The 25,178-nt window shown below is 33.3% G+C and overlaps 1 protein-coding gene across 5 annotated transcripts in view; it reads left to right on the top strand.

Annotated features, from left to right (window-relative positions):
- Nucleotides 1-25,178, top strand: part of Cacna2d1 (calcium voltage-gated channel auxiliary subunit alpha2delta 1) — a 368,329-nt gene that overhangs the window by 197,200 nt on the left and 145,951 nt on the right. For all 5 annotated transcript variants that reach the window (XR_007210075.1, XM_048339919.1, XM_048339918.1 and 2 more), the window contains exon 4: nucleotides 11,390-11,449. Coding sequence is in view for 4 of the 5 variants with exons in the window: in XM_048339919.1 (XP_048195876.1) it covers nucleotides 11,390-11,449 (60 nt within the window). In the remaining variant the exon portion in view is untranslated. The remainder of the gene's footprint in view (nucleotides 1-11,389; nucleotides 11,450-25,178) is intronic.

The raw sequence follows: 25,178 nt of genomic DNA, 5'->3' as shown, positions 1-25,178 counted from the left end.
GAAATGAATGGAAGGGAAAACCAAATGTTTTACACAGGATAATATTCAAAGCAGCTTGCTATGTTCTTTGAGTTTGAAGGTGGTGATTAGGTTTTCAGATTTCAAGAAGTGTGAGACAACCTAATTAAACACCTTTTTGCTGAAAAGCAGCTTGATAAATCCAGATTGCTTTGGGAAGCTCTCAAAGCTTTTATCAGAAGGCTACTACTGCGAAAGTCTTTTAAACTAATAGCTGCTGAAAAATTTGTTTCTCCAACTGGAAATAAATTATAACTATTTAAATAAACACACACAGAATACTATTTCCATTGTATAGGTTCCAACACATACCCTGTAAAATATCTGTAAAATATATCCAATGAATGTATACTAGAATGTATTTTTTAATAATCATTAAGACAAAATAATTTTATCACTCTTTGACTTTAGATTTCTCTTTATAAGTCTCTGGTAAAGAAATGCATAATAAAGAATAGTGTGGAGATTGGAACGAGGAGAGGAAATTACATGTTTAGAGGTTATCTATATTTATTGGAATATTACATAAAGCCCTTTCCTCATAACCACAATTTTAATTATTCTCCTTTTAAACATATGTTACTAAATGTGCTTTGTTCACATGAAGAGTTATGGGATTTTACAGTGTTCATTCATATAATGTATTTGCCATTGTGTGAAACAAGAGAGAGAACAAATGACCACTAAGATCCCTTTCAATCTGTAGCCATGTGGGATCCTATAAATTTTTTTTTTCATAATACCAAGAGTAGAGAGTGATCGATTTAAGAATATTGAGAGAATATTGAGTTTTATCATTGAATGGCATGGAACACTGCAAGAGAATATTTGCTATGATATTATTAAGGTTTGATGAGAATATAAAATTGCACTTAGATCATGAGGTTGATGAAACATATCTTTCTGGGAATTGAAAATATTGTAGTGGTATGCTACAAATATGATTTGAGGAAAGTTAATGAAGCTGAATCCTCATTAGGTGGCAGTGCTTTTCTGCATGTTTGATTGATAGCAAAGGATTGTTTTGTTTTTTAGTAATTAATCTCCTTTGAGCCACAGAACAGATTTTTCTAAAACAATTTATTCATAGTTAATACAATTATGGATATGAAGCAATTAAACATGGCTCATATTTAGGAGAAAGGAAAACTAATGAATAAACTGAATTTTTCATGCATAGAACAGGAGAAAAACTATCTTTACTTAGAGATAATTTTCTGAGGAGATAACTGTTAATTATGAATTATAATATTTTACTTATCTGATTCTCAAAACCTTTCACTAAAGAGGCCAACCATGACAATTTCTCATGATTGCAAACTCTACAACAGGTATATTATCTTTTGTGAACAAATCTGGTAAAATCTGGTATAAAATACCTAATTAGATGAGCCAAAGAGGTGAGAGGGTCCAGTATTGCACAGAGAGCAAATTATTGGGAGACATTTAACAAAAATGTTGTTATGGTGGCAATAAAACCAGTGAATTCCTTCTCATTTGAGTCCTTGAATGTCCTTTGAATGTTCAAGACAATGAATTTTCTAAGCTACATTTTTAGTATGCTGAAAACGTCAGAGAAAATAGGTTAGATTTACTTGGAGAACTGGTGATGGTGATAATTTTAAGATGGCTGCCATCAGGTGAAGCTGAATCCATAGAGTTTTGCATATCTAATTTTGGCTACAGTTCTATTTCTTTGGCCCAATGTTTTAGACAATGAATGCTACAACTAAGTAGAGAACTGTGTGAGGGGGGTGGCGGGAGGTGGGGGGGGGGACTCGTCTTTATTTCTTGGTGTTTATTAGTTCTAATTTCGAACCTAAAACTCATGGATGCTTTTAGATGTGTGTCCACAGAAGCAGAAGGCCAACTGTAATTTAAAATAAAAGGATAGTGATTTAGGAAACAGAGACAAAATTTAACAAGGCTGAAGGGAGCCTTTCTTCTAATTATTTTACTGGTAGTTTTATACCTAACTACAGGTAAATGGAATGAGGGAAGGAAGTACACAGAAGCGGCCAAAGTGTGAACTACTTTAGCAGTGATACTCACTAGAGACTATATTGGAAATGAACTATACAACCTGGGGGATGTGGGGAGCAGGGTTGGCATGGAAAAAACTGGGAGAAAATTAGAGAGGGGATGTTACCTTTCAAACAGAAATATACTCATTTCCTGACTTCGTAAGTGTAACCATTCTGATACAACACCTTTACCATAAAAGATAAATACTTTAAAAATTATTCCTCTTTTTTGTTGGTCTTCTACTAAGTTGATGCTGAGATTGAATTGTATAGCTATTTCATCAACTAGAGTAAGCACAAGGGCTTTAATAATCACTACTGAAAGAACACTTCCACCAATCCATAACCTGTGATACAAGGGAACTTACGTTCTCTGACGTGTTTACTCATTGAACAAATAATTGTATCTTCAAATCTTACCAGGAAAGTACGTGGGATAATTTCTGAGAAGCACTTGGTAAAGGATTAGTTTTGAAAACAGCTCAGTGTTTTGTTTTTGTTCTCATTATGATGTTTAATTGAAAAAAACATATATAAGAAACTTCATAAACGAAGAAAACCATCATTACGTTGTAACCATCAAATTATCTTAACATCATTAATGTTAACCTCTGGGTTGCATTGCTTAATGATTTGAGTTTTTCCTGAAAAGAACAACAAAGTCTGAACTTTGTAATGGAAAGCCAAGATTTTATACCTATGAACTGTGAGTAGGAAATTGCAGGATAGTAGTATGAGAATCATTAAGAGATCTTTCATGATGCCAATTGCTGAGCTTTTTAAAACTTACATGAAAACAATGGAAATAACAATAGTAGTACTCAGGTAAAAATAAAGGCTAAATAGCTAATGGATATTTTCAGCCTTAAAAAAAAAAAAAAGACTGTATTAGCTGAGCACCTGATGCTCATGCCTGTCATTCTAGCTGCTTGGGAAGCTGAGGACTGAGGACTTGCTTCAATTAGGAAAGTCCTTGAGACTCGTGTCGCCAATTAACCATTAGAAAGCTGGAAGCTGTGACTCAAGGGGTAGAGCCTTGAACAAAAATGCTTTGAAATAGCACCGGGCCTTGATTTCAAGGACAAGGATACACACACACACACACACACACACACACACACACACACACACACGTATATTTATGAAGGGGAAAATGAGTGAATTATTTCAAGTCATATTAAATGTTGTTTCTGATATTTAAAAACCTAGTAAATTCCTTGTTTTCCAAGTTTAACAGATCGACACATCTTCATGATTTTTCAACTCCTTGGAGGAAAGATTTTTACTATAGAGTGAGACATTGTCCATTGCCCTTCTGTTAACAAAAAGGAGGGGAGGGGGTGAGTTTCCATAGCAACAGGAACAAAACAGAAAACCTGTCTACTGTCTAAGATCATACTTTCTTCTAAAGCAGCCCACTCACCAAACTGGCAGCCAGAGTAAGTTAATTAAATTTCAAGGTAAATTATTTAAAAATAAAAAGGAATTAAGATAACAAGCCAGGAATGATAAATGGTTTACTCTCAGTAAGGAATAGCCTGAGGTGGTGGAAACAAATCCCCTTTGATAAAAGGAAAGCTCTGTGGGTAGACTGTGGGAGGAAGAGGTATAGAAGTGACAATCCATAATAAAATTTTCAACCATTGCAGGTAGCTGAAGCAAATTTAACCTAGCAGTCTTGGGAGAACTCTCATGTATTTAGACCTACAGCTGCTGGATTACAAAATAAATTTCTTTCTTTAATCTCCCTTCTTCCTCATACTACCCATTCCTGAATGAGTATGACACTGCTTTGTTCATTTTGTAAAAATCTCACTGATCTCATTTTAAAAATGGTGAAATAGCAATTGACTTCTCTATCTTACAGATGAAGAAATAGAAACTTTTATTATCTAGAATATTCCAAAGTCTCTATGCACTTTTTTTATTTCCTGAATTCCTTATTGGTCAAGCCCTACTTGAAACTGTAATATAAAATAAAAACCAACATGAGAATTAAATTAAGAAATGGCAGATGAAAATTTGGTGATTTTTGAGAAATAAAAATACACCCTAGTATAATAGTAAATGTAAGAAGCTTAACTGTGTTTACCTTTCTGAATTGGTATTACTCCTGTCAGTGGCAGGGTTAGAGATCAGAAAGTCTTCACAATGTCTCTAAGTGTCATGATAATGAATAATGATGATTTTGTGAACCTAGTCATGAAGATGCAACCCTAAGAGGACTCGGAAATCATTTTTTCATTCCCTGGGAGCCTGCTACACATTTTGTCAGATATTGAAGGTATCCAGGCTAGGAATCTCATATAGAGGGAGAAAGAGAACTGGCTACATACAGCGTGGTAGGTGTCATGCTAGTAGAAGCCGGGGCACTTCTAAGGTTAGTAGGTTATATTCATTTGCCTCAATTAATATTTCTATTTGGAGCAGATATTTGCCTAATATCTCTAAAACATGGCTATCTTGAACTCTGGTGTAGTCCAAGGAGAAGACGTATCATGTTGGATTGAGCCCAGGTAGACAATCAGAATCTTTGAATGGTAGTAAATTTAAAAGTTTTATGAGGCCAAGGTGTGTTAAACAAATGTATCTTTTTTTCTGGTCTTGGGTCTTGAACTCAGGGCCTGGACACTGTCCCTGAGCATTTGTGCTTGAGTTACAGCTACATCTTTGGCATTTTTGCTGGTTAATTGGAGATAAGCGTCTCCTGGACTTTCTTGTCTGAGATGGCTTTGGAGTATAATTCTCAAATCTTAGCTCCTTGAGTGGCTAAAATAACAGGTGTGACCATCAGCGCCCAGCTTCAGTTGATTATTTTCATAGGTGGCCAAGTATAGAGTTGCTGTGGAAATTATATTCACTTGAACAGTATTTTCTTGTTTTGTGCTGTAGATCAAAAAAAATGTAAGGACAATAATCTATTGTGTATTGCTTGCATTCATACTACTAAGAGTCGATTTTCTGTTCTGACTACAAATCTTTTTTACCATGATGTATGTACTCTTAGACACTGCCAATTATTTTGGAGCTATTTACATCTCGGAACATTAGACTTACAGCATCTACTGAATATAGCTGACCCAGGTGGAAATCTATGCCATGCAATCCAGAATCCACATTCTAAAAGTTTTGCTTTTTACATAGTGACAAATAGAAAAATAAATGATGACTAGCTTGATTTCTGAAGATTCCATTTGTATGTTTCACATATATTATGCTTCCTAAAAGCTTACAGTAGATAGAAAAAAAAAGTATTGGTTGTACTATGAGATTTTTATTTCCCTTGACATGAAATGATAGACTATCAAAAAAAAATAGTGTCCTTACATTATATCTTATACTTTGGCTTAATGTAGTCACAAATTAATATTTCATTATTAGTTTTGATAATGTTCTTGTGTCATATTCTGTTATTTATAGAAGTGTGGAAATATTTGAACAGACATATATAACTAGACTGCATATTCTAATTTATTTTAATTTAGTCAATTTATAAGTCCAATGGAAGCATATATTTATGGTTATGTAGTCACTGCTTTTTTTCTTGAGGAACAATAGTCAAGAACACAAGTTTCATTTTCTTCTCCTCCATAAACTTGAGCAACAAGGTGACAATGAGTAACAAGTAACAAGTGGCAGTAGAATTTCCAAATTAATATTGAATGATATTAAAGCATTTTTATGTCCCAGATTCAGTTTTTGTTTCTTTGCTTAAAAGAAATGGTAAATTAAAAATTTATAATTACATATGTATGTTTCATGCCACTAAGCAAAAGTAGAAGTTGCAAAAACATATTGTAGATGTAGTATCAGCATCTAGTTGTCTTCAAAAGGGTAAGACTGTAGAGCCATAACACCATCAAGAGAGGGCCTGGCATGTCAGGTGAAACTGCCTGGTTTAAGTGATTATTGGGATTAGTCTAACCTGCATGAGTAATGTCTGCCCAAAGGATGTTGGTCTTGGGATTAGGAGAGGGAATAAATGGTTTGTGTTTACAAGTAAGTCCTGTTTTTTTTTTGTTTTTTTTTTTTAGCAAGGTAGTGGAGGTATAGACCTTGAGTATAACAGGTTTCTCTGACTTAGCCTCCTTAAGGAGTGCTGTTCTCCAGGCATTGTCTTTACTCTCCAAAACCCTACATACACATACCTTTCTCCTAAGTTGTTAGACTTAACTTGAGTGTCTTCTTCAGTCTCTTTTGACAAGTCATTTCCCTCACAAAGCTGCCAGAATTTCTCTTTGATATTCACCCTGTATGTAGCCTACCAGAAAAATTAATCAAACATATTAATAACAGCTAACATTTACATATTTGAGAAATATATCCCCACATGTTAAAGAATACACCTTGCTTTCTTATAGTGGTTGCTCTCAGTTGGCAAACTCGTCTGAGTAGGTAAAGCTCAGATGAACTTCAAGTAATTTATAATAATTTACTTGTGCCATAAGGATTTCTCAATCAAATAATGAAAAAAAAAAGATAATTCTGAGTGATAGGTTTCAGACTTCCAAAACTAATTTTAAGTCAAACAAAAAGACTTGTTTTGAATCATGATTTGTACAGTACAAATAGAATTTTAGAATCCTGTTCTTCCATTTTAAAATTATTACACTCTTGGTAACAGGAATGCTTAAAAAAAAACAACTTTCTGTGAGAGAGCAACTGAAATAAAGCTCACAAGTGCTCAAAAAGCGTATGTCTTACCATTCAGGACGTATCAGACACTGAATGGGTGTGTTTGTGTATGATATTATATAAAAATATTTTCTTTAGAAGCAGGAACTATGCCCTATAATTTACTTTCTAAGACATTCACATTAGCAAGTGTTAATTGAATATAAAAAAGCTGTGTGTATATGTATATACAGTATGTGTACACCAGTATACACACATACTTTGATGACAAGACTTCTCTACATTTTTCAGACTAATCTCAAACTTACAAGCCTAACTATTCCAGTGGTATTATAGGTGGTACTTTATTTCTTGTTAAGCAACCTTTCTTCCCAGTCAGGATGTGTATTTATTTACCTACTTATGAAGGCTGGCTTATGATACTGAAATGTACCGCTTATTTTATAACTATTTGAGTCCTTGTTTCCATCTGGCTTCTTGAACTAATCAAACCTTTTTAGAGTACCAATCATTTTGAATGAAAATATTTTAGGTAATATATATGCATAACAGATGTGATTCAAAAATCACATAGAGTTGTTTTAAAGTTTTGTTTTAGTTGTTGTAGAGTTGTTTGCTATACACTCAAGTGTTTAATTGTAAAACCCTGTTAGTTCCAATATAATAAATTGCTGAAAGGCTTAGAATGAATTCTACTACATGTGTGTATATATATGGGTATATATACATACATATATGAATTTAAACCAATTGAATTTTAGGTGGCTATTGAAAAGAGCATATTTTCTTTGAGATGGAGTGAGATGCCACTGAATATTCATAGAGCCTTTGTGTTGTCCACACTATTGAGTTCTTCAAGAGCTCTTGTCAGCATCAGAAATGCTGTGGAAATGTCATACTCCACTATCTCACTTCTCAGTTCCCCTCTAGGAAACAGGATGAGAAAGCAGTGCACAATGATTTGCTTTCCTTTTGGTTTCCTTTATTGTGAAAGTAGTATAAAATAAAGTTGAAGCCTTGTTGATTGTTATATTAAATCAGCCCCAAATTGCACGCGTTTTAACCTGCCATCTGGTTTTGCAGATATTTGAATAGAATTTGAATTAAGCAACCACCGAAGAGTTTTTATTCATAATTCATGTAGAAGTGGTCATTAGTGATTGTAGTTCCAACAACCTGTTCTATGGAGTCGCGTTTGTAACATTGAAATAGAAGCAAAACTTTCTGAAATTTAGAATGTACAGTATATTTAACCTACCAAAAAGAAATTGAAAAAGCTTTGTAAGTATCCTAGATGCTAAGAAGATTTACAATCATTGCACAAAATCCTGTAGTTAGTGAAAAGAAATAAGATAATTAGAAACTGCTTCTGACTGCTTAAAAAAATGCATTGCTAGTATTCCATGGCTATAAACTAATTGATATTACCTGTGCAGTTTTCTTCTGAACATGTATGTACATTCATTCACCCTTATCTGATATTTCAATAAGTATTGCTAAGCTCTTCACCTGAGAATCCTGATCCTTTTGATGTGCTAAGAACATTTTGATGAAGATTGGTAAAACTTGCTAGAGTGATAATTAGATTGTCAACTTAGTAATTTGCTAATCCTTCTTGGGTGTGAACTGTTTTAACATTAATCACCTAGCACATGCATGTTTCACTTGAATTAGATTGTTGGGACTATCTATTACCCTTTTTATTGAAAAAGAAAATACTTGAGGCACATTAGTAGAATACATTGTTTTAGAATGTATTTAAATATTGTTTCTAAATCCATGCTAGATACAGAAATTAGTCTAACTAACCTATTTTGTGATCCAGATGGTTTTCTTTCAAAAGTCTGAAGAGAAAACTATACTAGTGTAATTTAGAAACTTCAAAAAAAAATTTAATTTGCAACTAATTAATAGTCTTGGAAGCATATTATTTACAGGCTTGAAAATCATTTTCTGAGAGAATATTTAGATATTATTGATTGGAATTATAGAACTGTATTTGTATACACTGTGTGGTTTTTATTGCCTTTTTATGCTTTCCTGTCACTTGCTAGAATTCAGTGCTAGTGCAAAAGATGTAGATATGACTGAAAGAGAAGGCTCTGAATGAATAGGCCTTCAAAGGAGCTGATCTTTTCCTAATCTGATAAGCAGCTTTCCATTCTTTGAGCACATCCTCCTCTTTCTCGTTTCTTTCTTATCCTTTTGTTATGCAGATCACTGCATATCAAAAATTTTTACTTTGAGTAGCCAATAATCAATGCATTTGAAAACAATACCTTTTTAAAGACAGTTTTCAAAACTACAGACTGATATTTTCTGCTGGTGTTTTGTTTTGGTTTTTTGTTTTTACTTTGACTGCCAGAGTGTAGCTCTTCAGCTTCCCCAAATAAGCTTTTGAGTAAGAGGATTTAGGTTGTTGATTGTTTACTTACTGCTGATCTTTAAAGTGATCTAATTTTAAATGTGTTAATCAATAGGTAGGCAGGGCTATAAAGGTTGTTACCAATCTGAAAATTTTCATTTAATATCTATAAGATTTTTATATTTATATTTACAATTAAACCATTTAATGACTTTTTCTGGTTCATCTTATCTGAGTAGAATTAACTTTCAAATTTTCCCATAGGTATTCATGCAGACCTAGATTATTTGTTCTTGTTTCCTGTCTGGTCTTAATATCTGTAAGTTTTGTACTCTGTTACAGACTAAACTAAAAATAAAAGCAAGTTATTGTTACAGGATATATACATATAGACATTTATATATATATACATTTGTATGTATACACACATATACTGCCAATTGTACAAGTAGGGACTCTCTACCAAGCAAATACCTATATTTTGGGAGAGGATTTTGTTAGTCTCAATATAAAATGCCTGTGACCTTTTGCAATAGATTATTAGCTTTAGAAATGCCATAGACTTGAATAGAAGTTAATTAGAGCTTCAACATGTCTCGCAGGCATGTCAGTTTCTTTAAATAATGACTAGCTTTTACCATAGACAAGAGCACCTTTCATGCCTGTAGTAATCGTGGGATAGACTAAGTATCTAAAATCTAGTATTATGGCTTTCTATAAAACAATAGGCTTAATTCTTCATGAACAGAGATGAAAATACTATTGTGTTTTTGTGGTTATTTTATTTTAGATAGATTGCCAAGATAGATGTATAAAATTTAGCTACTTCTTTGTTTTCAACTGGACCTTTTATAATCCATGTTTTTCTTGTATACATAGCTCCCTGTCTTTAAGTTTGTAAAATTTCTTAGGTTCATCCAAAACATAGCATCTACTTTATAATATTCATACATGCATATATAATACATATTATGTGTTTATGTCCCAAACACATTCACAAGCATGCATGGCTGATTAAAAGCTGATTTGGCCTCTCTTCCCTCTGGGAGAAATGGCTTATTGCTTGTGGCTGTTGCTCTGTTTCCATAAGGAAAGTTAACTGTGGTGATGATTTTCCTGTTTGTTCAGTATGGATTATATTTAGATAGCACACCCTGTAGTTGTGTGCACATTTCCTACCTGTGTAAAGAGCTTGATACAGGCTCCTTGAAAGCTGCACAAAATAATGTCCACATAGGATTTGTTCCCATAAGAGTATCCACTATTTTTGCGTGTGTTCTCAAGAAAGTATTCAATATTCCTCTTCAGGATATAAAATCATCGGGGTTCTGATATTTTTAAACAACTTGAACAGAACAAACATATTTAGTATCTCACTTAAATTTAGGTTAAGCTGATTATTTGCTCTAGATGTGAGAGTTTAATTCTTAAACTAAGCTGTAAAAAATGAATTCAGAATTTTGTTAAAAGTATGCATTCCTGTTTACTTCCTCATTTCCCTTTTAAATTGTTTAACTACTTGAGTACTAAAGTTAAGTTGAAGCAGTCATTTTTGTGATGTGCAAATCAGAAGAGTTTCTTGCCTCACACATAATCTCTGAAAAAGCCGCTCACAATGTCTTTAGGAAGAATTCATCATGTTAGTAAACATCTAAATGCATAATTTCAAAGGTTCCTACTGTTCTTAGAATGAACTGATTAATATCCTAAATGACATTTATTTTCCACTTATGAAATATATGCTAGAGCAAGTAGTATTTACTAAAAATAATTCTAACAAAACTAATACACTTACATTTTTTCCCCCTAAAAACTAAAATATTCCCGTCATTAGAAGAAAGTGTTCAGAGTGAACACAACTGCTGCTGACAGCAGTGGCAATAGCTGAATGATACATAAGAATAGTCTCTCATGTGCTACTGAACAGTAAATACTCGTAGCTGGGCTCAGGCGGCTCATACCTGTAATTGTAGATATTCAGGATACTGAGGGCTGATTATCAAGGTTTGATGCCAACCTGGTCAGTCAAATCCTAGGAATTCATCTCTAGTTAAGGAATAGAAGTTGGAACTGAAGGTATGACGCAAGTAATAAAAGTACTAACTTTGCTCAGCAAAGGCTAAGCCTTGCTACTGGCACAAAAATTAGAAGAAAAAGAAAAGTAAATATATGTGCACTACTAAATCAGTGGGTAGATGACTACAAGATTTAGAATTTATGAATCATAAAAGGAGAATCTCTTTGCTTTTCATTTTCTAATAATTGATAAGAAAACCCATGTATTTTATGTAGAATTGCACATTGCTGGGATTCTGCAGTTCTAACAGATTTCCTGTTGATTTTTCAGCGCCTGGCCTTGGAAGCAGAGAAGGTTCAAGCAGCTCACCAATGGAGGGAAGATTTTGCTGTAAGGCTCTTTTTACCACTTGATTTAAATAGATTAATGTGCTGAATCTGGAAAGCTATGATCACAATAACATACCTTTTGAGTGATAGAACTTGATGGTGCTTTGGAACTCAAAATATAGCCCATGTTTTGCATAATTGTTTTTTTTCAATGCTTTATATAATTGGGGCCAATTAAATTAGTTGAAATGTTTTATATACAAAAGAAAGAAAAAAGCCCTCTTAAAATATATTCCCATACTCAAACATATTTATAAAATACATTAAAAGAACATTAGATGGCAATATGAATAGTTTGGTATTGTGAACCTACTAGGTTACAGTTAAGTACTTTGTGTTTATGAAAAGCAGGATACAGTCCATAATCACCTTGATGGTAGGCAGTGTGTTGAAAGTGGGATTGAATATACTGAATCTCTTAAGGTTTAATTTGCTTTATCTGGCTGCGTGCATTCTGCTCTATCCAGCTGACTTAGCAATGCCAGCATGATATATGTTTTCTTTGATAATCTTTTGAGTTCCAAGAGGTACTGGCTTAAACACACAACACAAATTCATCTGAGACAAGTATGTTTTTTTATTTCCTGTCCACCCTCTTGTACTCAAAGGCACAGTGAAAAAGCATATCATTAATAGCTGAAATAGTTTGGTTACATATTTGAATTAAATTATCTAATTAGAATGGAAATGAGTTTCTAATTACTAAAACATTCCAGACAACACATTTTTTGGAGCTGTAACCATGTCCAAAGTCCCATTATTAAAATATTAAGAAAGTGGGTGTCAGCTGGATTCTACTTTTTAATATCTTTTACAACAGAGTTTCAAATTCAAATATCAAAATCCTGGGTTTCAATAGAACACTAAAGTGAGGTTTAGGAATTAATACTTCTAGTTTGTGATTGATTGATTAAATTTCATACCAAAGTAAAATAAAATAAATTTGGTTATCATTCCTTTATACTAGTTAATTAACTTTCTCTGCATGATGCATAGGTATTAGTTTACTAAATACTCTATTTGACCGCTATCATTTTGTTTGATTTTTCTCAGTAAATTGGTCATATTACCTGAGTTATTGGTGTTATGGAGGTTTTGCCTTTGTTCAAATTGTTTATCATAGATAGATTAATGTTAATTTGCCATCCGTATTGTACAAAAATTAGTGACCAAATTTAAAAAATATATATAAAGTCTTTGAACATTGAGGACAAATTAACTCATTCAATGAAAGTGCTTATGGTATATTTAGTAGGTATTACATAAGTAAAAGGAAAATAAACTTGAATTTTATTTCTTGAACAGACAAAAAGCAGCAATATATCCAAATAAGAATTCTTTGATTTACTCATCTTAATTGGGATTTTTTTCTTTCCCTTTCATATGGTGATGTGATGATAAAAGCAATATCAAGTACAATAGATAGAAAGCTAGCTCTACTCAGCTGGCTACTAGTATTGGGACAGTGCAATGTTTGCTGATTTACTTTGGATCTTCCTAGTAATTACTAGATTTCACAAGATCATTAAGGTAACATTTTATGTAACATTATGATCAGCCAAAGTGTATGCATATGAGCATACACTTTCTATTTTTTTAAAAAAGTCATTGTTTTCACAAATGGCATTTTATATTTCAGGTAGTCATTAGAAAAGTGTAACTTGGAAATAGATTAGTTCTAGTTCTTTTCATATAATTGATGTTTTGTTTACTTATTTATTGCTTTCCAGATATAAAGTTTTCTTTCCTGCATGTTCCTGGATGCGAATACAAGACTTGGTAGCTCATAAATCACCCTTTTAGAAATAACTTTTCTTTCTGTAATGAAAGTACTGGGTGACTACTAGTTAGTTCATGGTAGTTAATACATACTTTATTAATCTAAATCCTTATAAATTATAAAGCCTTGAACATTTTATTGTATACTTAGTTCCAAAAGAAGATAATGAAATTGTGATGTTATAGAAATTTAATGCGCCAGAAATTTATTTGTAAGATATCAAAACCTGATAATTTACCTTGAAATGGAACCCTATATAAGTATAAGTAGCGGCATTGTTAAGTGAGGCCCAGGACCACACAGTGTCACCTGCAAATCTTACATCTTCAAACAGAAAAGAAAATAGTTTACCCAGTAAATGTGAGATGTTCATAGCAAAGAGTCATCTCTGTGTGAGAGACTTTTTCAACAAATTTTGTTTTTCCTTTCTCCTTAGTTTAGTGGGACTGTTTAGGAGAAACCTTTGAACAACTCGATGACCATGTAAAAAGACCAAATGCTTCAGTACTTTAAAGGCCTGTCAATTCAATTGCCCTGCCTGCTTCCTTGAAGGACTCTGAATGTTGATCACATATAATTCGTGTTTGTTGCAGAACACATATCTTCTACAGTTTGCACATTGAGAACTGAGATTTTTTTTACCATGTCAGCCCTACACACAATCTTTACAATAACTTCCACAGCTGCATTGACATACGAGGAAGTAATAAACATTGAGGATGTGACATTGATGCTTGGGGAATAGGCCTGAGTAGAAATTGCCCAATCTTAAGACTTGAATAAGTTAAAAGAAGAAAAGTAAGATAAAATTAGCCATTTTAGGGTTTCCTAATACAGCCCATGTTGCTCTAGTCCATGGATATAGCAAGGTTTAAATATATCACTGAAGGCAAGCATATTATTCAAATTAATGTTTAGAAAACAGGAGTCATCAACATTAGATCCCAGCTAATTTCATGAGAACATAGAAGACATTTGCAAATTTCATCAGCATTTCAAGCCAAACATTGGAAAATATTTAATTTGAGGCTTAAGAAATTTTCTAGTCCTTTTATCTTTTTAAGGAATTTAACTGTTTGCACAAGTACAATAGTTCTTTTATGCCATCCTTAAATAATTTAACACTAAGCTGATGTAGAAGGCAGAAACAATTTCCTAAAAGGTACATTACCATTTCAAAAAGTATAATATCCGGCTTTTTCTTCAAGTGGAAGTGGCAAGTTTCATTAATATTACTTAGGCAAAATGTTGATTAACATTCCCCACTGTGTAATGCAGAGAAATCTCATAAACAACAAGAACAAAAGGAAAGCATGTAATTCATACTCTCCCTCACTCCACTTCATTCCCAGTGGAAAATACAACTAAAGGAATAAAGGGCGTGCACTCTAAATGGATTAAGATTTATTCGGTCATGCATTTACAAGTTTAAGCCAATATTTGTAAATAAGCTGTGCCTACCAGCTGCCTTTCAGGGCTTTATGGAACTTATGGGTGGAAACTGTGACATTTCATGTCACTTATGATGGACAAATTATTTCATTAAGGGCAGATGGGAAATGGGGGGAAAAAAAGAGCTTGGGAAACGAAATGTTCCGCATGAAATAATTGCTATTATTTCTACCAAACATATCTTTTCCAATTGTATTTGAAATCTCATTTGATTGCATTGCAATGGTTGGTTAACTAAAGCAATTTTGTTTTCAACTAAGCCTTCAATATTAATTGTACTTACACATGTATAAACACAAAGGGTGTCTCATTTGTATTTTAATAACTCGAATCTTTATGTGTGGCTTATTAGTGCCAGCTTGTTCTTTTGCAGGTTGAGTACAGATGTCTAGAAATTGGTCAGTAAATAAAACATGTGAAGAGCCCTCTTTAGCTTCACCTTCAAATTAGAAAGTAAAATTAATTTCCAGTGCAATTGAATCTTATAGAGTGGTAGATTAATTTAATCTTCAATATAGCTTTTATTCTATAATTTGTAAAAGTTACTTCCCAAATCATATTTTGAAATAGACATTGCTTTCATATTATCACACTTAAAACTTGTATTAGGGTAAAATTAACAGGTACTGGTCTTACATATTGTTTCATCTGTCCTTATCTATTTCATGGGATTGCATTATTTTTTTTTACTTGAAGATAAAAAATTACAAATACATGAAACAGGAAATATTGTACTGTATTTTTGTTAGTTATAATGAACGAAGGGAAACAATTCCTTATGATTTGGTTTGGGTTTAAAATATGTAAAAATGGGATTTTTTTCCTGGGTAAATACAGGAGAATGACATTCTGTCTGACTGAATAAATGAGCAAATACAATAGACCACCGAAATGATTTAGACTTTGGCTTGATTTTATCATCTTACTTTCTACCTCTCGTTGAAGCATTCTTATGTTTTGATAATTTTATAACACTTTTTGCCTTGTAGGGACTTTTTTCACTAGTTCTACATTAACAGTTTTATGAATATGTTTTTGTCACTAAGACAGATTAAACTGAACTGCAATATAAAATTAATTTATCTTCAAGTTCTGAAAAATAAATTAATGGAAGGTATCCAGGTTAGTTTAGTATGACTTTATAAACACATATAAGAATGAGTACTATCTCAAACTAGAAAATACTAGAGTAGAAAATAATAGCTATATGCTATAAATTATTTTTGCAGTGGTACCTTGTATCTTTTATTTCTCATACTGCAAAGAAGAATTAGTATCATTAACAACAACCTGCCACTTATAAAAAATACTGTTTTACCCTTAATAGCCTTTAATTTTTCCTAGTGATCTTGGATCTTTCTATTATTTCAGTTATTGCCCATGTCAGGGCACAGCATGATAGTAGAATAGAAATTGGGGATAACATGTCCAGTGGTAAGTAAAATGTAGATATAAACAGGAACATCTTTTCCCTTCCCTTAGGAAGGCAGGGAGAAATTCAAAGGGAGGCCAGCCATTCCTAATTTAGGATATAAAAGATGAGTCTCAGTCTTATTTAGAATAAACTGAAGTGCCAGACTTTGAAGTCAGGCCCCACTTTACCATGAGAACCCCACTTTACCACGTGAACCTGAGATAAGCGGTCCCTGTGAGCAAACCCAGGACAAGCTTATTAGGGCCCAGTCGGTCTAGAACTCTTAACGGCTGGGAATGCTTAACTCTGACTACCCCCAGAATGCCTCGAGCCCTGAGCCAATCAGATTTGTACCTGTGTCCTAATCTTGCTTGCTTGACCACCTGATTGTTGTAACTTTGTTTTTTGCCTTTGTAAGCCCTGTGTAATCGCAGCTCAGGGCTTCCTCCTAACCTCCGCTGTGTTGGTGGGTAGGACAAGGCCCGAGTTGCAGCTCGCTTGAATAAAGCCTTGCCTTGCTTTTGCATTTCAGAACATCTGAGTCTAGGTGGCCTTCTTGGTGGTTGTTTCGCGACTTGGCACAACAAAACAAGTTGCCCATATATCCTGGAATAAGATTATGAACACAGACTTAAATTATTGAAAGATTTCTGGAATTGTTGACAATGTTTAAAAAAAATAGCAGCTGTATGATATTCAAGCCAGAGTCAAGTACTGCCCCTAACTGGTGCCAAATTACAACTGTCCAAGTATAGTTTTTGTTTTCTTAACTAAAGAAAGTTATAGTAATTTCTGGACCACAAGACAAATACAAAGATGAAGGAAAAAAATAAGTATGGAAAATGATTACAACATATATTTAATGCATAGGTTATGATGATTGACTCCAATGATTTCTATCCATTTGAGTTCCTTGTTTGAAAGTACTCAAGGTTGGCACATTTATTATCTATTCAGGGTATTCTAGGCCTGGCATGATCTGGGCCATCTCACCTTTTCTATATTTATTATTGCAGCATATCTCTAAGCTTCCATTACCTGAAAACAAACAACAATTTTTTTTTAATCTTTTTTTTGTTGTTGTTAGTTGTGCGTGCTTTAACTCTGGGCCTTCATCCTGTCCTTGAGCAACTTTTCTCATGGCTAGTGCTCTACCACTTTGAACCACAGCACCACTTTCCGTTTTCTGGAGGTTAATTGGAGATAGGAGTATCACAGAGTTTCCGGCCCCAGCTGACTTTGAACCTTGATCCTCAGCTTTCAACTTTCTAAGTAGCTGGGATTACAGGTGTGAGCCACCAGTATCTGGACATTTGCCTGAAAATTTAAATCCAGCACAGAGTAAAATATTAATGTTTAGCTGAAACAATATTTTTTATTCACTCTCAAGAATTTTGACCATTTCTGCTTACCAAACTTTCCCCTCTCTTGCTTGTTTCCTCAAGTCTTTGACTGACTAGTCATATCTGCTGATGTGTATGCTCTGCTAAAGCCATATGCTTCAATGCATAAATATTTTCCCTTGCTTTTTCATCAATATATATAAACTTCCTAGGAGAAAATGTGGCCAAATGTACTCCCAATAAAATCATAGCTTCGTGTGCTGCATGACAGATAGCAGCCTGTATATATATTTTTATTAAAAAACAATTACTTGTAGGATGGGGACATCAACTTTTACTAGTAAACATCACTGTCAATATTACTGAGGAGATAATGAAAGAATTGTTTGGACTGCATTTGTATGTGTTGTAATATATTTATTTACAGCTGTGGCATAACAAAGATCTGGGCTTCAGGTTAGGGAAATTTACTTCAAAGTTTGGACCTGCCAATAAGTTACTCTGCAGTTTTGGCAGACTAATTGTTTCTCTTAATACCAATTCCTTTATCTAAAATATCTTGGCCTTGTGGATTTACCAAAATAATTATCTTTCTAGCATGCTTTGTAATTGCCTTTTCGTGCTTTCATGAGTATTCTTCGTCTTCTATCTAAAAATGCTTCACAAACTCCAGGTTTGTCTCAGGTGGTCACAGACAGTTTGGCCTTGTTCCTTGATAGACACTCACATGGTCTAGTAAGCCCCTGCCAGCCCTTCTACTATTTCTTTGCTGGTCCTGGCTCACTCTTACTTGAGCTCAAGTAACAATGTGCCCTGTGTAGCCATGGGGTGACTCTCTTCTCAACCCTAAGAGTTTTGTAATGACTGTAGTTCTCATTGTACCTGTAGCACAAATTTCCTGGAGAAAATGAATCAGTGATCATTTGTTTACTTCTTCCCTCCATAGGAGCAGACACGCCTCTCTTTGGGAGGGTTTTATTTCTTACCACATCCTTACCTTTTCAATGACCTGTGAACTCTTTTCCATGTATTTGTCCTCTTCAGGAAACAATTAATTGACCTCCATCAAGTGAATTCATGGAAAGTGTTCTTCATATTGTGCTTTTTCAAAATCTATATGTCACATTTCAGATGGATCATTGGAGGATTTTTTGCTACATATTTTCATAAAGTTGTCTTGAAATTAAGTGAGGTAATTCATATACCTCGAATTTTGAAAGTTTCTAAGAATGGCAATTTTAACACAGGGACACTGTCTCCTGCTAGATTTTCTTTTTCTCAAGAAGTTGGAGTGAGTAGAGATATTTCCATTCACAGGAGATCTGTGAGGACTGAACCTCAAGGCAATAGCTCTTCCCAGATATAACTTCTGTACTGAGAAATGCCATCTGATGCAAGAATACTTTTAATTTAGTGGAGTTAGATATATATTAATTGCATTATTATTATTCTGTTAGAAAGATATATTCTTTCAAAAATTTAAAAAGTGGCCTCGAAGCTTTGTTTTCTGAAGCATTAATGGTTCCTTTAAACTTGAAACTTAACAATGAAGAAGCAAAATATGAAATTCTTCAGGCCATGGTCCAAAGGGTTTATCTGTAGTGTCAATGAGAGCTGAGGCTGAAATTTAAGACTTACTTAACTAGTTTCTAGTTTCAGTTCAGGGTCTCGCTATATAGCAAGGCTGGTCTTGAATACGATTTCATAATTGTCCTTCGTCAGCCTCTAAAGTGCTAAGATTACAAGTATGCATTTTTATTTTTCTAAGACAGGAAATAATTATAGTTCGTTTTTCTTTTATTTGAGTGCCTTTACTTATTTTTTCTTTCTTTCTCCCTTCCTCAAGTATGGCTGTATGTGAGTTCTTGAATTTCTGAAATAACTTACAATTTGATGGATGACGAAGTAACATTTAGAGGACAGGGTGCTGAGGTAGACAGCTTCCGCATAGATGAGAAATCTCAAGTATATGAAAAATGAGTCCTTTCACATATTCAAGTTTTAGTATTCAAAAATGTCATAAAGTTATGATAAAATTACTTCATGTATTTCCTTCTTGTCCTTTTCCACTTCTTCCTAGGATATTGTTAAAATGATTCTTAACTAAAATTCATTACACCAAAAAAAGGTAACATAAGTAGCAATACAACCAGCTGCATCTTCAAAATCAAAGTAGGGAATATGCAATAAATATATTCCTGAAAAAGTTTATTAAATAAATCCCTAGATACCAGAAAACTATTGTAAATTCTGCTTTTATATGAATTATTAGAAAATAGAAAAGAAAATATAATGTAAACAATGTAAAACAATGTAAACTGAGAAGAAACAAATTATTTGCAATTTAAACAGATACTTTCAAGTTATCATTTAGAAAGAGGAATACAACTACACTACAGAAAACAGTATGCTTCTGATTCCACTTCATTCAGTGAGGTGTTCTGCTAACATTGCCTAAATTATCCTTTGAACCATGAACCAAGTGAAATGAACATTGTATGTAGAAGTAATATCAGAAGTAGGATTGACAGCTGAGGGACCAGAGTAGTCATTTACCATTATATGGCTGTTCACTATTTTATCTCAAAACCACAATTTCTTCATTAATGAAATGGAATTAATACTGGTCTTAACTGACAGACTTCTTTATCTACTGTGTATAGATAGGCAGGTAAGCCTTTGTACAGCCCTTTCAGTAGATTCAAGCCTAAATCATGTGTGAAGATTGCTACCTTTCTTAAAAACTAATGACAATCTAAAGCTAGTAGATAAGTAAATATTAACTAAAGTTTTATTAGCAGTCTCATTATATTTTTAATTTGGCTTGCATTTCTCCCATGTGTTTTGTAGTGAGATCTGTGATATGTACAGCAAACTGCTTTCCTGTCCATGTACCTTTCACCCATTGTAATCAGTACATTTTATTGAGCTCAGTTATGCTTACAAAATGGTGTTTTCTTTTTGAAAAATATTTTCAGAGTTCTAAAATGAATGCATGTGAAGATATAATGAAGGTAGCAATGTATCATACATGCCAGCAAGATACAATATACATATAACCAAAATAGCAATTTAAATTATATTCTTGTCTTATGCATACATGTATTTCCTGTTCAAGTAGTTGAGCTCTTCAAATGTCTTGGAAATACTTTTTGACAGTCTTAATGTTTGTATGTGCATTAGAATATCCTTTCTTAGCTGTTCACAATCAGGGAAATCTAATGCATTTTACATTCTACACTTTGATGATTACAAATCTGAGGTGCTTATATTCTAAGGGTTTAAGGTTTAAAATAAAGAGCATTAGTTACTCCCAAGAGAGATCAGATCACAGAATCTAATTTGTAATAAATCTTAGAAATACGTTTGGTTCTGCTACTAAATTCTTTCTTTATAATCCTTGTGCTGAGTGAAAATGACCAAATCATGTATTTGAGATGACATAATACTATGTCTTTGGCTAGAAGCAAAATGAAACAGCCTGACAGAAAATATCAGTGTTTCCCTTCTAAAAAAAAAAAAAAAAATTACAGACATTAATCCTAAGGCATCCCAGGAATTTCTCTATTTTAGACTTTTATGTGAAATTCTGATTCATAAAGTTATCTCATTAATTTAGTAATTTAGATAATAATGAATTCTCAAAGTTTCTCCTTCCTATAGACTTTTCCTTCTCCGTGGCAGCTTAGGAGCAATGGTGAAAGACATGGTTAAGTTTCTTCCACAACTGAATAAAAGTACATTATACTAAACTTAATCCCACTGTTTATCGTTGTATCTAAATGTACATAAAGAATGGCCAGGGGCTGGGGATATGGCCTAGTGGCAAGAGTGCTTGCCTCGTATACATGAGGCCCTGGGTTCGATTCCCCAGCACCACATATACAGAAAATGGCCAGAAGTGGCGCTGTGGCTCAAGTGGCAGAGTGCTAGCCTTGAGCAAAAAGAAGCCAGGGACAGTGCTCAGGCCCTGAGTCCAAGCCCCAGGACTGGCCAAAAAAAAAAAAAAAAAAAAAAAAAAAAAGAATGGCCAGAAGTTTTGAACACTGGATTCTCTCCTACAAGAATTTTGATGGCTTGCTTTTTGAAGTGTCCTTTCTCAGCACTTTCAAAAGGTCAAGGATGTTTCATAAATGATTATAAATTGTCTTAATCAAATGGTGATTCACAGAACAAACATCCATATCAAGAGAAGCCAAACTCTCAGTACAAAAACACTCTTGGGCCATGGTTTTGTGAGTTTGGAATGAACATAGGCCAATGTACTGTAATTCATAGCTATGTCTGAGACTTCTGGAAGTAGCCCAAAGCTACTGTTTTGCAAATTAAAGTCATGAAAGCATTTTGATTTCAGAGATAGCAAACATTTATTGTATGGTTTGATAGGAGCACTACTCAATTATGATAGTGCTACTCAAGTTAATAATGCTCAAGTAATTTTAACAAAAAAATATAATGAATTTCTAAACACAATCCTTTGGAAAAAAGTGCTAATGTATCTTATCTCAGGGAAGGAAGAAAATGACTCAGCTTTTCACTTTCATCTGTTTTTCATCCCACATCAAATGTAAATTGTTAAAACAAATGTGATTGGATGCATAAGGTGGTTGTTTGAAATTATGCATATCAATATCTTTTTGAGAGAAAAATTAGTTTATGTACTATTATATTAAAATATATTGCTTTCTTAACTATTTCTGTATTTGTTAATATCTGCAATTAATCTATCTAGAAAGATGTATAATTTCCATGGGAAAAAAGGAAATTATCTGAGAATGTAGAGTAAAAGTTGACTCCATAGAAAATGAGAGAGAGCTGAGATCTGAGTTACTTAAAAGTTGATTTACCACCCTGTTCCTTGAAAAGATTGATTGATCTGTAGCCATCCTGTCACCTAGCAGCTTTCAAGCTTCCCTGGGGTTTTATTTGTGACTAGGCAGTTTGGTTCCCAAAGACTTCCTGCTGGGAAAACTGGTGTCAAAAGTAAATAGAATCCCAGAGTAAAGGAAAGTCCACTGAGCTAGTAATTAAGTAGGCATTATTGGCATTGCCTGTACCTAAGTTTTTAAAAGTAAGATTTTCTGAATTGAGACTAAATTGTGGAACATTAAATTGGCCACAGAGTGAACCAATATGTCTATTTTAAATTATTATTTTTAAATTATCCCATTAGATATTCTATGATTATATTTGGGGATGCAATTAGGCTTTTAGAATTTATTTATTTAGCACTGAGTATTTAATAATAGAGCAATTCACTTGTAGTTATATGCCCAGATTAAATTTTGTTTTATCCTTTAGTAAACAGTTATAAGTCAGATGAGTGGGGAATACTTAATAGTATTAATGTGTGGCTATTCAGAGTATCAAATTGAGTATATTATGATTAAATTATTTCCACCTCAGTCTTATGCGCCTGACCTATGTCATTGAGATTCTCTAGCCTGCTATCCAGGGAAATAGTTAAAACAGACAAACAAACCCAGTAGCAATTAGTTATACTCTTTCTTCATGCTGATAAGATGTTTTCTATCTTCTTTCACTCTTCTGCACTTTTCTAACTGTATATCCTTAGCATTATAGTTGACTTGGATGACAATAGGATTACTCAGGGAGATTGGCAAAAGCACCAAGAACACTTTTGAGTAAATTCTAACTCTGTTGTACTAATTATCTTCTGCAAATGGCAAAAAAAAAAAAAAAATCTGGGCGTTCATGAGCGTTTATATTCAGAAATTAGGCATTAAAGATTTAGTATTTCCATACTAAGGATGCTTATTATGCTTATCAATATATTTATGCTCAACATTTAAAAATCTATTATATATAGAAGTATCTGTAAATGAAAGGGAAAGTTAATTTCCATCCGAGGAAGGGCTATGAACCTTCATGGCATCTCAAATATGGATGTATTTACTTTTTGGTTACTGTCTAACTTTGGGAACCTGAGTTTCTTTTTCTGTAAGCTGTAATAATTCACAGCTCTTCAATGTTTGTGATGAGCATTGCATGAAATGCTATGCATTTCCCTATTAGGTAATTATTAAATGGAAACCACACTGATGTCATTATTTATTTGGATGGAGAAATAATGTTTACAAGTGGTTTTTTTTATTCGTTTTTACTACAGGTTAAAAAGTCAATTGCCAGTAGTTGCTTGGATCACATTTTCTACTTCTAAATTTGCACAAGTTTGTTAATAATAAGGTAGACACACAGACGCATACTCCTAGATATACGAGAAAGACAGACAGGCAGACAGATAGTAGAGATAGATATATAGATACATATGTATTATTAGGTTTGTCCCACTACCGGAACTATGCTATTTGATCTCAAATTCTCTGTTTTTTACACATGTACAAATAAATATTGCATAGTTAAGTATTTCATTTATATTTTTGTGGAGAACTTACATTTTGTAAATTTAGAAAAGGTGATATCAGATATCATTGAGCACTCATGTACAGCAGGAGATAGAGAATAAAGGAAAGAAGATTGAGGAGAAAGCGGAAACTGAGATGAGGCAGATAGGGACAGGCAGCCACTAAATAGTGTGTGTGTGTGTGTGTGTGTGCGCGCATGTGTGTTGGTCAAAAAACATCTTTGACTCTACATCCATGATGTTTTCACTATTCTACAATTTTTGATTATTAGAGGAGCTTATTGCCCAAGGCAAAATCTCATTTAAAGTTTTCATCATAAAGGAGAACGATTACTGATCAGGATTTCCTTTCTTTCCACATCTGTCAAAAAACTTAAGGCCAAATTTATGCTTAGTTACAGGATTATAGGCTCTCCAACAGTTATCTTTTTCTTCTTTCTAAAGACTTTTATTTTATTATTATTGTTGAAATATTTAAGTATTTTCTTCAACAATTTTTTTTCCAGTTTGCTCTGAGTGGAATGACATAGCTTAGAACAACGATGCTTCGTGTGGTTGATGGTTAGACAAATGATTTTAAAAAGACTTCACTCAGAGCTTTAAAAGCAGAATCTTTTTGTTATCCATATTAAAAATGAAGTTAAAAGTAGACTAAATATCAAGAAATAGCCATGTAAACAAGAATAAAAGCCACACCTGAATGTTTTAAGTCATTAATATTTGTAAAAGTGGTGTTTTTTCATAAATAAATTTACATTATGCATGTAAAATTCTTTCTTGTCATAGATTTTTATATAATTTGTCAGTATTAGATCCCTTTCTAATAGGATAAATGCAATGAAAGTATGGTAAAATGGTAAAATGAGAGCAATTATCATTTGTTCAATTGAGCAATTACCTTGTTGTTATTGAAATTTGCCTCCTAAAAATGTAAAATAATAACTAGTTTATTGGACATAAGAAAAAATGAGCACACATTTCTTAATGATATACACAGTAGATAACACATAGTCCTTTCAAGTTTGCTTTGATTTATGAGTCTGCTGTTGTTATGCTGCAAATGGTAAATATGAGAATTTTATCATTTGATAATATGAATGCTTTGATTAATCACTGAGCCATTTTTACTTCTTGTCATTTCAACAAAACATCTTAAAGTTAGATAAAATGTGTAGGAGCAACTGAAAGCACTTAGTGTGTATGACTTGCCAAGTTTCACTCTTTCATCTACATTTGATTTCGAGAATGGAGAATGACCTCTTCCTAGGAAAGGCAATTGTTAGACTCAGTGTGAGGGTTTAGGTGGAGGGACATAATGTATAGTTGGAACAGGAAAATGAACTGCTTGGTAAGGCC

This window comes from Perognathus longimembris, chromosome 2, assembly GCF_023159225.1.
Source record: "Perognathus longimembris pacificus isolate PPM17 chromosome 2, ASM2315922v1, whole genome shotgun sequence".
Classification (NCBI taxonomy): domain Eukaryota; kingdom Metazoa; phylum Chordata; class Mammalia; order Rodentia; family Heteromyidae; genus Perognathus; species Perognathus longimembris.
This window is presented reverse-complemented; position numbering and strand designations above follow the sequence as displayed.